This window comes from Chelonia mydas, chromosome 25 (assembly GCF_015237465.2).
Source record: "Chelonia mydas isolate rCheMyd1 chromosome 25, rCheMyd1.pri.v2, whole genome shotgun sequence".
NCBI classification, from domain to species: domain Eukaryota; kingdom Metazoa; phylum Chordata; order Testudines; family Cheloniidae; genus Chelonia; species Chelonia mydas.
Window position 1 is genome coordinate 5,482,502 of NC_057858.1, and position 14,509 is coordinate 5,497,010.

Genomic DNA, 14,509 nt, shown 5'->3' on the forward strand with positions numbered 1-14,509 from the left:
CTACTCTGATTTGCTCAGTAAAGCGGTTACTACAGAGCCGTCTCCCCTCCCCTCGGCACACAGCGCTGCCACCCGCTCTGCAAGTTCCAGCACCAACGCTGGCCCATCCAGGCCATTTGATGGGCACCCGGCTGGCTCAGATCCTCCCGTCTCTTGGAAGGCTGACGGCTGAAGCCCATCAAAACAGGCTAAGCAGAGCCAGCCCCATAGCGTTAGGCACCACCAAACTCCAGTCTGTCTCCTTCTCTCACCAACAGCCCTAGGCAAGTTTGGGGTGGATGGACATTTTAGAGACGTAGCTACCTCCCTCTGCCCTCTCCTCCTGCTTCTAGGCTGAGGGGTGGGGTAAGTCTCCCAGCCTCATTATTATGTGTATCACAGTAGCGCCAACAGATCCCTACAGAGATCAGAGCTCAAACGTGCTAAGCACCCAAGAGCATGCCATCTAAAGGGACAGGACAAATTAAGGGTGGGAGTGGAAAGCAAAGTCAAAGGAGGGAAGTGACTGCCGGAGCCAGGAACAGAACCCCGCTCTCCCCAGTGCCAGCCCGGTGCCCTACCCACTCGACCACGTGGCCTCTCAGAGCCCATACCTTCACGGCGTACTCCTTGTTGGTGATGAGGCTGATGCAGGACTGGACTCTAGCATGGGCGCCTTCCCCGAGCACCTCCTCCTGCAGCTGGTAGACATCTGTGGGGAGCAGAATGGACCTTGCTTCAGTACAGTTTCGGTTTTTTGGTTTCTGGGGGTGGGGAGGTTTGCAGAAGTTAGCTCCTGCCCCAGCGCTCGGGGCAGAGTCCCAGATGTGCAGCTGCAAGGCCAGACGGGGCACAGAGTTCTTGCCACACATCCCAGCTGCCGCTACAGTGCCTGGCTAGTGATCAAATGACATCGCGCTCTGCTCCATGGGTGAGTCCGCACGACTGGATCAGCTCTCATCTGGGGCAGGTGGGAAGCTCATTAAACCAAGTGCCCGCTTGAGCAGGAGGTTTCCAGGATTTTGAGGGCAAACGGCTCCCCCCGAACTGCCAGCAGGACCACCCCTGACCCGCGAATTCCTATACCTCTCACCTTCAAACCTCCCAGAGAAGCTGTCCGTAGCTCTGCATCGTTTCTTCTTCTTGTTCCTTTTCTTGGTATCAGGGATATCGATGGGCTGACTTGAAGGCATGTCTGTCCCAAAACAAAGCCATGCAGAAAGCATTAACACCACACCCGCATCCATACAGCGCAGCCCTCATCTCCCGTATACACCCTCTGGATTCAGGTACTGACTAGCCACACAGGACCCGATATAGCACACTTGGTTTACGCTTTGTATGGTCAGATATGACCCTAGGTTCCAGGTGCCTTCACCGCAAGGCGGACAAGACAATGATATGAGAGAACAGTTCAGGGACTGGAGCAGAGAGGTTTGGGGAGAGGATCCCTGGAGGTCGTGAGATTTCCTGGGAAGGAAAGTGGGATCCTAGCAAACAGCAGATGAGGCCTAAGCTTGGGACAGATTTTGGAAGGTGTGTCAATCTTCCAGACACGCGTCTGAGCCAGCAAGCAGCCCCATTGGCTTCAGGGAGGCTACACACATCACGTGCTTAAAATCATACACGTGCTTAAGTACTGCCCTGCATCAGAGCTGCTGGGGACGGTATTTCTGGCATCTGGCCAGGCATCTGAAGGCTGTTTGCAAGAGGGAGGAGGGGAGAAGGAACCAACATTCAACGGTCTTCATCCCTCCCCCACCCGTGTATTAAAGTCAAGCGCAGTCTGCAGAGCTCACCGGGGCGGGCCGGGCACTCAAAGTTGAAGACAGAATCCAGGTGACTTGACTGGGAGAATTCCAGGTCGAATGGGTTCTGGCCCTGGAGGTTCAGAATGGAAGAGAACAGGGTGAGTCACACACGAACATGCTGGTAGCCGCCGAGGGTCTCCATGCCACTTATCCTAGGTCTCGACATCCTGCCCTGCTCCCCTGGAATATCTTCATCCCACCCGTCAGCCAGCTAACACGAGTCCCGTGGAGCCGGTTATGGCTCCACCAGCCTGGCTTGGGTCCCCCCCAAGGGAATCCCACCAACACACCTCGCTGCGTACTCGGGAGTCGCAGTCACGCCAAGTCCCCTTCACCTCCACCATGGCCCAGCTCATTTTTCTACCCTTACACGCAGGCCTAGAGAAAATCTCCTTGGAGTCTGAGGTCGGCTGGTAACAGCCTTCCCAGGGACAGTGGCTAGCTTGCGGGAGGGACAACTTAATACCCAACACCAACTAATCAGAGCTGCAACATGCACAGGGTCCCCGACAATTGAGGTGGGTCAAAGTTACACTGGTTTCTGGAACAGAGAATGGGCCCTTCAAGGAGAGCATCCCTGCATAGCTGGCAGTCTCTGCTCATTAAGATAAACCCAAGCAGAAAGATGGCTCCCTGTCCCTCCCTTCCTGGCTCAAGCGCAGAAGCCCAGGCAGGACGGAAGCGCCCGGTCACTGGTTCCTGTAGTGGAGTGACTCAGGATCGTTGGAAGCAGTAGAAGGAGCTGTCTGGCACACCCAGCAGGTCACTTGTTTGAGGTGAGGCTCTGGAGTCACGGTTAGGCTGGTTGATCCAGAGCTTGGCGATCAGGAAAGGGGGTGGCGGCTGTTTGGACCGAACCAGAGAGAAGAAATCCACAGTTCTCCCCGAGCTGTGGTAAGAACAAAGCCAGCTGCTCCCACGTTGGATTGGCAGAGGCAGCTAACAGGACATCCAGCTCCATTGTCGTCAGCCAGGATCTCAACGCGCTTTACGTTCAGCCTCAACACTCCCGGGGGGGGCAGTCTTCTACCCACTTTACAGCAGGGCAAACTGAGGCACGGTTTCCATTGCCCACTCGCCCCAGGGTCAGACAGCAAGTGAGCGGCAGAGCTAGGACCAAGTCCCAGGAGTCCTGCCTCCCAATCGCCGGGCCTGCCCAGCCCCCCACCCGCCCAGCATTTCACAAACCCCAGACCGAGTGGCTGTTTTACAAAGCGACAGCCTCGATGCCAGTAAGAGGGCGCAAAAATAGAGCATGACTGATATGCCACATGACCCTGACCTGCCATCAGCTCCCAGATGAGCAGGGGCTGGCTGCTTGGGTGTCAACTTAAACTATGCTACTGCGAGCCCAAATGACAGGGTGGCAGCTCAGGCCAGCCCTCTCCCTCAGCACATTCCCCTGGGGCCTGCTCGTTCACGGTTCACACCTCCTCAGAGGGAGGGACCCATTAGTCACCGGACTGGCGCAGGGAAGCTGGAGCCGCGGCAGCCTTTGCAGCTGGTGCCGGAGAGCTCGGTCCAGCCATCCCAGCCAGGGCCACAAGGATAGGCCATCACCAAGCACTCCCCCGGGGACAGTTCCCCCCCGTCAGTCTCTAGCACAGGGCCGGGGAGGGGAACAAGCATGAGTTTGCAGGGCACGGGATGGTGCCAGGTGGCAGTTGTATTGGGGTCATTCAGAGCGGAGGGAGGTTTGAATGAAGCACAGGATTGGGTGCTGGAGAGGCGTCGAACGCTTTGCTGCTGCTCTTAACGAAACCTGCAGTGATGAGCTCTGGGTGGGACGAAGGGGATGTCTACACAGCAAACAAACTCCTGCGAGGGGGAAGGGTCCCGGAGCCGGCACTGGCGTCTGCACGCTATTTTACAGCCCCGCAGCCTGAGGAAGCTGACACAGGCCAGCGGTGAGGGTTTAATTCCTGTGTAGAGACATGAGTACAGCCACTGAACCCCAGAGCGGCAGGACGGGGACAAACTGGGCCAGACTAGTTGAATGCTTAAGCTGGCAAGTCATGGGCAAGAGCAGAGAGGGGACGGGGCCTGGGTCACTGTGCTAGCATTGTGCTTTCAGAGACCTGGAAGCCATTCTCATTTTAGGTCCCAAAGCAACAAAAATTGGTCCAGATGCAACCAGGAGGTGGGGACAGGTTCTGTTCTATTCTACTCCCAGCTCTACCAGTTGCCTGCCAGGTGACCTTGAGCCAGTCACTTCACCTCTCTGTGCCTCAACTTCCCCATCTGTAAAATGGGGATAATGATACTGCCCTCCTTTGAAAAGTGTTTGGCGGTTACCAATGAAAAGCGCTGTACACGAGCCTGGCGTCAGTTTTTGTCCCCCATCACTGAGCTGATACATACTTTGGCACGACTGGCAGAGCAGAGTGTTCAGGGGTGGGGTTAGAGGTCACCAGTGAAAGGCACTGCTAGCACTAGAGAAGGAACATGTACAGTGCTGGCAACCAGCCGAGCTACCAGCCTTGGGTCTTTATCTGGGAGATTCACGCAGGCCCAAAACAGCCAGGCAGGCTGCTGCCTTGAATTAGGGGACGGCCTATATAGGACGCCTGGGGACCAATTTCCCTTCTTTATCTCTGACTCATGGGGGGCACAGCGAGGGAAATCACATCACCACTCTGTGTCTCAGTTTCCCTAACTGTAACATGGAGAGAACACGAAGATCCCTGCATGGAAAGCACTAAGAAAGTATTATAAGCTAAAGATCCAGGATGCTTCTCTCCCATCCCCCCAAAGAGAGCTCGTTAACCGAAGTACAAGCCTTCCCCCTGTTACGAAATGTGTTTGGGTGGAGGTGGAATTCTCTCTGAATTAAAAACAAACCACACACGCCCCACTGCCATGCCTGCGAGGAAGCGAGCCAGGAGGAAGGCTGTGTCAGACGAACGGCTGCCCCTGCAGCCAATCAGCAGGGCTTAGCACCAGCTTCCCTAACGGCTAGAAACAGCTAGAAAGCGCGTGTTTACTTTCTCCCTGGTGGAAGGCCAGCCCAATTGCCTTCAGCAGCGCGGCCCATGAGGGGACGATTCAGAACCCCTAGAATCCGGGACGCTTTGCAGGCAAGAATCTGCAGGCGATTGCGTGTCTTTTCGGCTGTCAGAAGGGCTCCTGGGTTTGTCACAGTAAGAATCAACGTTTTGCAGGCACAGCACCTCCAAAGGAGCCCATTTTTACTGTGCCCCTTATTACCCAAGGTCACCCAGAGCCAGCTGCTTTCTAATCATTCGGAGAGACACTGTAGCAAAGGCACGCTAAACACCAGAAGTGCAGGGTCTCCGGAATTTCCCTCTGTTCTAGAGACCATCTAAGCATTTCCCTTTCGCCTCCTTCTGCAAGGCTCCTTTTTTCCTCCGCCCCCCCACCACTATTTTCTTTCTCCACTTAGAAGTTTTGTGACCAATCCACTAACTCCGCATCATCCCCCAGCAACAGGTTTATTATGGAATGAGGGGGTTGCGTAACAGCACCCCCACCACGAGACCAAACAGAAGTTACATCACCCTGCAACGGGCACTGCTCCAGGAGCCAGTTATGCCGGGGGGTGGAGGGGGGGGCGGGGCGGGCGATGACGGAGGGAGAACAGGAGAGGACAAAAAACCCCAACAAATCACCCAATGCCCCGAGTGCTCAGCACCCTCAACAGCATGACTCGAGAGGTCGCTCAGCATCTGGCAGGACAGGGCCTTAAATCTGCAAGAAGGAGAGGGTCGAACAAACGAGACCATTCATGGAGTCTCAACTCCCTGTGCCAGCTGCCATATCCTGAATCCACAACATGCTGACACATACAAGAGAACTGGGCTGTTAAATGCAGCCCTTCTGGCTGGTTCAGAGCAACGGACTAATTCTGTTTTAATCCGCGCTATTTAGAGAGATGTAGCCCCAAGATAAAAGCCGAAAAAACCCTTACACCAAGATTAGGTGGACGGCTGGAGTAAGTTATTGATTTTGGAGAAAATTCTCTGGCCTGTGTTCTACAAGAGGTCAGCCTACGTGATCATGATGGCCCCTTCTGGCCAGGGAATCTATGACACATAAGCCGCACAATAGAGAGAGCAGGACCTCCAGAAATAGGGAGTCGTACATAGACAAGACATTTACCATAGGGGGGAAAAAAAATCCCACTAAACCCGAATCCTCTTTATGGGCCCTGATCCGAGAGAGAACTGAAGACGCAGCAAGAAAAAGGACGCTCCTAGCTGGGTGCTGGAGGAGTCAGGGAGGGCTCGGTCATGACTGGGAGCCTTACACCAGGAGGAGGAGGTGGTGCGGCAGCTGGGCACCGCCAAGCTTTGGGGAAAGCGCCTATTTCACAGCCGGCTGCCTCCTGCCTGCCAGGCCTGGGACCTGGCGCAGTACAGTGCGTAGCCATGGAACAACTTCCATGAGGCTGAAGGAAACAGAGGCTCCAGGGACATTCATGGTGGATTTCAGGCAGCTGGGTGGCAGGATCCCAAGAGCAGCAGACAAGGCTATTTTGACATCCCCTTGAGTCTCCCACCAGCGCCAAAGACGTTTCTTCCATGTAAACGCACTGGAGCCTGTGCTCAGCGACCCTATGCAAAAGATACTGAAACCAGCAATATTTGGTCCATCCCACTAACTCTTCCGAGGTAGAGGCCTGCACAACACCGAGACCTACATCAGCTCCCACCAGAGCACCTTGCCACGCTGCCGGTAGAACCAACGCTCTTATTGCCCTAACCGTGGCCGTGCCATTGACAACAACAACTTATGGTTCAAAACCCCCAGCTCACTGAGAGGGAGGGAGGGAGGGAGGGGAGAGGGAGAGGATCCTAATCCACAGTGCTGCTCTGGTCATTTTAAGAGCAAGAGTCTTTGTAACATTGGAAAATTTATTCCCCAGGCACCATTTTTAAAACCCTCAATCCATCATTGAGAGTCAGACCCAGGGCAAACATGGACCTAATAGAGGCATCTGGTGAAATCCCCCTGCAATCAGGTCAATAACCCACATCCAGGAAGCCAGGTATCTATACCACATCTTCCAACAGGAAATCTTCTTGTAGATAATGTTTTCTCTTTCTTCCCATCCCCTTTATCCCAAGTATGTAGCTGGAGACTTTTTTTTTTAATATTAATATGGTCAGGAGTTTATTAAGGCAGAGATCTGCAACACCACTGAATGGATTTAGGAGAAGGCAGCCCACTGACTCTCAATAGGACTCATGTACCTAAATGCCTTTGGCACTTTCAAAACATCTCTAACCCCCATTTTCAGATACCAAGAAGGACTTGTATTTCCTTTGGGTGGTTTTTGGGGTAGCAGAAGCCATGTGATAGTTGCAACACTAACAAGGAAGTTCATCCACTGTGCATAGGTGAAGCAATATCCTGTAACATACACTGATTTCAAGCTACTGAGCCGTTGGGAATAGGTAGCTACTCTGGACCCTGATCAGCCAATGCTTAGTGACCTCTTGGCAGGGTCCCACAGCTCCAAATGTCTACACTGCAATTTTACAGCCCCTCAGTCCCAGCTCATCAAGCCTGGGCCAGCTGTGGGTGTTTAGTTTCTACGTAGACATAACCACTGAGGCCTGATTGGCTGAGCTACTGAACACCCCTAACTCCAACACAAAAACTCTGTGCACCTCCCGCAAATCAGCCCACTGTTTTCGGTTTCACATATATTTCTCCATATAGAGAAACACTTCAGTTCGGTCATTTGTTCCTTAAATTAGCAAGACCCTAAGATTAAAAATCCTTTGAGCTAACAATGAGCATGCAAGCAGTCCACCACCTCATTGGTTATTCGTATATTCACGTGTCTGCCGTTCTTTTAAGCTGTAAAAGCACCACATACTCTTATTACCTAAAGAACTAGTCTCAATAGAGAGACATAAATAGGACTGCCCTAGCCAGTTTCTAATGCTCCAAGGGTTCCCCCATCTACTATTGGTTCCAGCGTCCCTGAAGCTCGGCGTGCATTTTTTGGACAAGATAAATTTCCTCTTGATTTCCAAGGATTCCCACCCGAATTGCAAATTCGCCTCCAGAATTTACAGTCCCAGCATGAAAAAATAAGAACAAAAATAATTTCTAACTTTGATGTAAACAAACCAAAAATCAATTGACACATCAATTTAAAAAAAAGAAAAAAAACCACCACAACACAGAGGCTCAAATGCAGAACAAAAGAAAGAACTTCGTAAGGTTTACCTTGAAAGAACGATGGAAACCTTTGATTTCTGTTTTCTTCTGCACCATTTTGTTGAGATTTTTGACCAAAAAACGTTGAGGAAGGGAAAAAAAAACTGAATAAAAAGATGGGGGGGAAAAAAGTAAATTGGGAAAGCAGGAGAGCTAGTTCTGATTGGCTGGATGGAGACCCTAGAGGAAAAGGAAAAAGATACAGGGATTGTTAGACGGCTTCTGGGGAGCCTATACGACATCCTGTGACATTTTTACTCAAGGAGAGGGCACAGATACATTTTAATGCTGGATGAATGGCCTGCCCGCTCTCCCTATAAAGCCATTAATTCGCCAGCACCTCAATCTTGCACATACAAATGAAGATTATTTTCAAAGCAATAGCCCTAACTTCTACTTCCCTGGGCCTCTTCCGACTGCTTCCCCAGCACACAAAACCTGAACCAAAACAAAGCCCCCAGGGTGCTCCCCGCCAGCTGATCCATACAAAACAAGGCAGAACAGGCTGCAATGCGAACAGCCCCCCCCCACCTCATCAGACTCTCCCCCCATCCCAGTAGCCAGGTCAATAAAACTCCCCGGTGTCTGGTTCTAAATGAGAAGCGAGAGGGGAAGCTTCTGGCATTGCAAGATCTGAAGCCATTGCGCGTCCATGCACCACAGTGACAACAAAGAGAATTATTCTGAACCAGGACTATTTGGGGGACAGGGGAAACTGCACCAACTCAGGTTCCTTGTGCGCTGCGGGGGTCCTCTGGGCTACAAACAACCCCGAGCCCCCCAGCAGAAAGGGGTTTTGCAGCACACACGAGTCATCTGCATCTCAGAGATCCACCTTTTTTGGTGGTGGGGGCGGGGGGATTTCACCTTAATGCAAAACACACACACCACACCCCCTGCAAGACTAGATCTAGGTCTCTGTAAAGGAGAGATTATAAGGGTTTGATCTTCCCGAAAAACACCCCCCCACACACACTCCTTAAACCAGCTTCAGCTCCGGGCCCACGAGTAGGAATGGCCTGGGGTCAGCCCCCCCACCACTTGAAATCCATGCAAGAAAAGCAGCAATTCCCCCGCCACAAAGGTCTCTCCTTTGCAGCTGCTTTCGGGGGTCCCCGCGCTTCGTCCCCAGATCAGCGGGGGGGGGGGGGGGGGCGTTTGCACGGATCCAGGGGCTTCCATTGCAACCACCCTCCCCCACAGGCGTCTTGCTTGGGGGAGTCTCTGCCCCCCGCCCCAGTGCTGGGGTAGCCGCTTCAGCCACCCCCTGTCTAAAGGGACCCCCCACGCCCTGCAGTCCGCTCCCCCCTCCGGGGACCCCCATGCCCTGCAGTCCGCCCCCCCCGCGGACCCCCCCATGCCCTGCAGTCCGCCCCCACCCACCCCGCGGACACCCCCCCATGCCCTGCAGTCCGCCCACCCCCCACCCCCCACCCCGCGGACACCCCCCCATGCCCTGCAGTCCGCCCCCCGGCTCAGTCCCTACCGAGCCCGGGCTCCGCAGCGCTGCCGCCACTGCTGATGGTACACACGGCCCGGGCCGCCGGCGCTGCAAGGGGGAGTTACGGGGCCGGGGTGCGGGACGCGCCGCCCTTTATATCCCTCCCCTCCGCGGCGGGGCTGCAAGGCCAGCCCCGCTCGTCAGCTGATCCGCGCCCTACGTGCCGCCCGACAGCAGCCACCCCGGACCGGTCTGGGCCAGGCCAGGCCACCCCCCCCGCAAGCTATTGCAGGGACAGAGCCACCTCCCCCCGGCATTGCACCGCCCCCAGTCCCAGGGACCGACACCCCCCCCCCCCCGGCATTACACCGCCCCCAGCCCCAGAGACCGACACCCCCCCAGCATTGCACCGCCCCCAGCCCGAGGGACCGACTCCCCCCCCCCCCCCCCGCAATTCCCCTGGCATTGCACCAGCCCCAGCCCCAGGGACCGACCCCCCCCCCAACACCCCGGCATTGCACCGCCCCCAGCCCCAGGGACCGACCCCCCCCCGGCATTGCACCCCCCCCCCGGCATTGCACCCCCCCCAGCCCCAGGGACCGACACCCCCCCCCGGCATTGCACCCCCCCCCGGCATTGCACCGCCCCCAGCCCCAGGGACCAACACACACACCCCCCGCAATTCCCCTGGTATTGCACCAGCCCCAGGGACCGACCCCACCCCCAACACCCCGGCATTGCACCGCCCCCAGCCCCAAGGACCGACACCCCCCCCCGGCATTGCACCGCCCCAGGGACACCCCCCCCGGCCAATTCCCCTGGCATTGCACCCCCCCCCCCGCCATTGCCCTGGCATTGCACCACTCCCAGCTACAGGGACCGCCCCCCTCATTCCCCAGGCATTGCACCGCCCCCAGCCCCAGGGATGGACTCCCGCCCAGCCCCCCAATTCCCCTGGCATTGCACCAGCCCCAGGGACTGACCCCACCCCCAACCCGCTGGCATTGTACTGCCCCCATCCCCAAGGACCAACCCCCCCCCCAGGCATTGCACTGCCCCAGGGACCCCCCCCCCCGCCAATTCCCCTGGCATTGCACCTTCCCCCCATTCCTCTGGCATTGCACCACTCCCAGCCCCAAGGAGCCAACCCCCCCCCCCCCCCGCCAATTCCCCTGGCGTTGCACCTCCCCCCCATTCCCCTGGCATTGCACCGCTCCCAGCTACAGGGACCGCCCCCCTTATTCCCCAGGCATTGAACCGCCCCCAACCACAAGGACCGTCCCCCATCCCCAGGCTCCCTTGGCATTGCACCGCCCCCAGCCACAGGGACAGACTGACCCCTGTCTGTTGCCCCAGTATTACACCAACCCCCCAGTTACAGGGACAGAGCCCTGCCTGTTCCCCCAGTACTACACACACACCCAACACACACATGGCTACAAGGACACGTATAGACCCCTTGGGCCTTTACAGTGAGAAGTCAATGCCCATCCCTGCCTTGCAGAGCCCCTCCCCCCCAACTCACAGCTGCAGAGACACCCCCATTTCTTCCCCCCCTTCCTCAGTGCTGCTTTGACACCACAGCATGACACAAACACCATTCCAGAGCCATCCTGCAGCTTGAGACCCTCAGTATTTTCTTGCCTTCCTTTTTCCATCAACTCAACCCAGCAATGCACAGCCCCCTGCTGCTTCCCAAGCTCCAGCCCACAAGATGCACCCTGATCAGGGACAGCCCGCCCCTAAATCCCCCATCTAACCCCGCTTCCTGACATACATGCTTCTCCAGAAACACCCCCACAACCCAGGGCTGCAAAGAACCCCCCCTTCCCTCTCTCTGCGTCCTTCCACCGTGCAACTCTGATATCGTTATACAGCATGGGATGCCAAACGTTAACACCGCCCCCCCCAGCACAGCGACCACACAGGATCACTTCTGCACAGGGCTTTTCCTGTTGTCGGCACTTCGCTGCTTGGTGGTTGTTTTGAAGCCAGTACAACCACTTTCCGAGGCCTCTTAAGAAAGCTAGAACTCTTTGCAACACTAATCTCCCCCCCCCCCCGCAAAACAAAGAATGCTATTGTCTTTGCACCCTTTTTATGCACGTGTGCACCACCCATTTCAAGAGCAATGGCGGGTACCTAACATGTATTTGTCCCTTACTATACTTCTTCCTTTTATCCCTTTATCAGCAAGTTGGCTCTGGTTTTATTTCTCAAGGCACAGAGTCTTAGGGGCATAGGGTTTACCATTATCAGATCCCAGCATTGATTCCCGCTAGTCTGGCATTCTGCCTCCAGCAGGGCTCCCACTGACACACTAGACCTTGCTAAGTATTCAACAGATAGCAGTTTGGGAGCCAATTCCTTCTTGAGCTCTGGGGTGAGTGTCTCCAGCTTTGAAACGTGGGATTTGTTTACCCGTATCTTCGCAGGCATAAGACACGAAAGGACCCAGGACAGCTTTGAGTGTGTGGGTATAAGTCTTTGTGGGTTTACAGCTCAACTGCTGATTGTGATGTTCACACAGAGGGGAGGGGGCTATACAGTGTGCAGAGAAGGTTAGGGGCACATCTAGAACTGATAAAAGAACTGCAGTTTCTTTTTTGCAAAATGCAACCAACCTGTGGAACTCAGTGCTACAAGATACTTATTGAGACAAACAGCTTGTTCAGATTGGATCTTGACTGGGTAGCAATAAGGATAACAACACTTGCTTTCAAACTAGCGAGGATAAAAGTCGCACTCCTCATGCTTCAGAGCGTATGTTGATCACCAGCTGGGGTCAGGAAGAAATTTTTCTCCTCGATTGGGGGAACATGGTGGTAGCTGGCCAGTGTGTGTGGGGGGGGGAAGAACAGGATACTAAACTAAATTGGGGTGGTATTTCATAGATTCCAACACTTGATTGATTATTGTAATAATCTAGTATGACCTGTACAACACAGCCCAGCGAACTGCCCCAAAATCATTCCTAGGGGAGATCTTTTAAGAAAATCCAGTCTTGATTTTAAAATTGTCAGTGACAGAGAATCCACCATGACCCTTAGTCAGTTGTTTCAAGGGTTAATTACTTTCACTGGTAAAAATGTACCCTTATTTCTAGTCTGAATTTGGCTAGCATCCACTTCCAGCCATTTCCTACCTTCCTAAAATCTCTTCCTGTATTCCTCCAGATTCCCGAGTTAGCCACGGTTTTGCATGACTATGCTTCCCATCTGCCTGCGCCTGAGGCAATGCTGATATGGTAGGAGGTGGACTGGAAAGCACACAGCTGCTCCACTAAACTAGATGACTTCAACTACAGGAGCAGGCTAAAACCAGATTCAGGCTTATTAAGACACTGCTCATACTGTAGGATAAAGAGTGACAACACACCCAGCCAATTAACCACAAGAGCGGAGCATGACATCATCAGAATCAATAATCATTGGCTGATTGGTGAGCCTATTTGTGTTACTGGACTCATGACATGTTTTGCTTTGTTATTTTAAGTGTCATCTGAGTTCAGTTTTTCCTCATAAAAAGAGCAAACAGGTAGCTGGCCTGGTTCTCACTTTACCTAGTAGTCAGCAGTGCAAGGTGTGTGCAAAGTGTTGGCAAATCAGAATGGTAGCTTTTCACACCCACTTTGCACTAGTGTAAACAAGCACTGACGTAATGGGGAAACTGGCCCTTTGGTTTCAGAGTAACAGCCATGTTAGTCTGTATTCGCAAAAAGAAAAGGAGGACTTGTGGCACCTTAGAGACTAACAAATTTATTTGAGCATAAGCTTTCGTGAGCTACAGCTCACTGCATCGGATGCATTCAGTGGTGTTTGTTTAGTTTACAGAGGCACAGAAGTCAAATCTCCAGGTGAGAGCAGGGTGTGACCAAAATGAACATTACACAGTTCCCCATCTACAGGCACCTTCTCAATGACTCAATTCAACACTTTCCCCAAATTTGGCTGCCCTGGTTATTTCTCACCCATATTTTTATCCATCACAATATTTCAAGGTATGGGAAGAACTTCTAGACATCTGTTCATGGCCTTCCCTCCACTCTGATCCCAAAGTAAAGCATGCCCCAGACTTCCTCCTGCCCAAGGCAGAGACTAGCAATTTAAACGGCTCCTGCCCCAGTTCCCACCCGCCGAGGAGAAAATTTTTTCTCACTGACTAGAAAACTGCCCATTCTCTCGCATGGTTTGGCTGCTTGTCATAAACACCACATTACTAGTGCAAAGACAACCGCTGCTAGGAACAGGCATATGAAAAGTTTCACAGGTAAAGAGGAACCATCAATTTTTGATGGAATCACAAAAATGGGTGCTTTTCTCCCCCCAAAATGATCCCTTTTGCCCTAGGGCAGTTTTGTGAATTTACGGCATTCGCACTGCAGCTGACTTATTTAATCAGTTTTAATCTCTCGCTCTCAAAGCATTTAAATAAGCAGTTCTCAACTTTTTAGCTACTGGGATGCCCCTCCCCTGTAGCCAGGTTTGCCCTTCCATTCAGCACTACGGGCAGTGTGAGATGGTCTGACCCCCTGACATCTGTTTATGACCCCATCCCCCCACAATGATGGGATCCAACATTGGGAGCCCCTGATTTAAATGTATCAAATACCCTTTTGGAATAGTCTTCAAAACTGTTTTAGGTCAGACAGTGTTTCAGCCAATCAGAACTGAGAAAAATGTAACTCTCTTTTAGAGGACACTTACTACACTTTCTGAGTGGCTGACTCAGCATCATGGGGCCCAAATTAGTTTTTCAGGCATTACCGTGGTAAGTTACTGCACATGCTCGGGTCTGTCTACGCTGCAATCGTGGGGTGTGGTTGCAGCGTGTGTAGACAGAGCAGACCCAAGCTGGCTTTAAACTAGCTCAGGTTACCAAGAGCAGTGAAGCCAGAGGGCTGTGAAAGCCATTCTGGGACCCTGGATCCGTGCTGAAGTCTAACAGACTCCCAGACTCTAAGACCCGAAGGGACTACCATGATTGTCTAGTCCAGCGGTTCTCAAACTGTGGGCCGGGAACCCGTTTTAATGGGGTCACCAGGGCTGGCGTTAGACTTGCTGGGGCACAGGGCCGAAGTCTGAGC

General features: G+C 53.6%; 1 protein-coding gene across 1 annotated transcript in view; it reads right to left on the bottom strand.

Moving 5' to 3' along the window:
* MKNK2 (MAPK interacting serine/threonine kinase 2) overlaps positions 1–9,741 on the bottom strand; it is a 28,420-nt gene extending 18,679 nt beyond the window's left edge. Inside the window, exons 1-5 of the mRNA XM_037885448.2 lie at positions 9,469–9,741; positions 7,992–8,162; positions 1,779–1,860; positions 1,073–1,174; positions 594–691 (exon numbers count right to left, since the gene is read on the bottom strand). Of these exons, the coding sequence (XP_037741376.1) occupies positions 594–691; positions 1,073–1,174; positions 1,779–1,860; positions 7,992–8,039 (330 nt within the window). The 5' untranslated portion in view covers positions 8,040–8,162; positions 9,469–9,741. The remainder of the gene's footprint in view (positions 1–593; positions 692–1,072; positions 1,175–1,778; positions 1,861–7,991; positions 8,163–9,468) is intronic.
* Between the last annotated feature and the right edge of the window lie 4,768 nt (positions 9,742–14,509).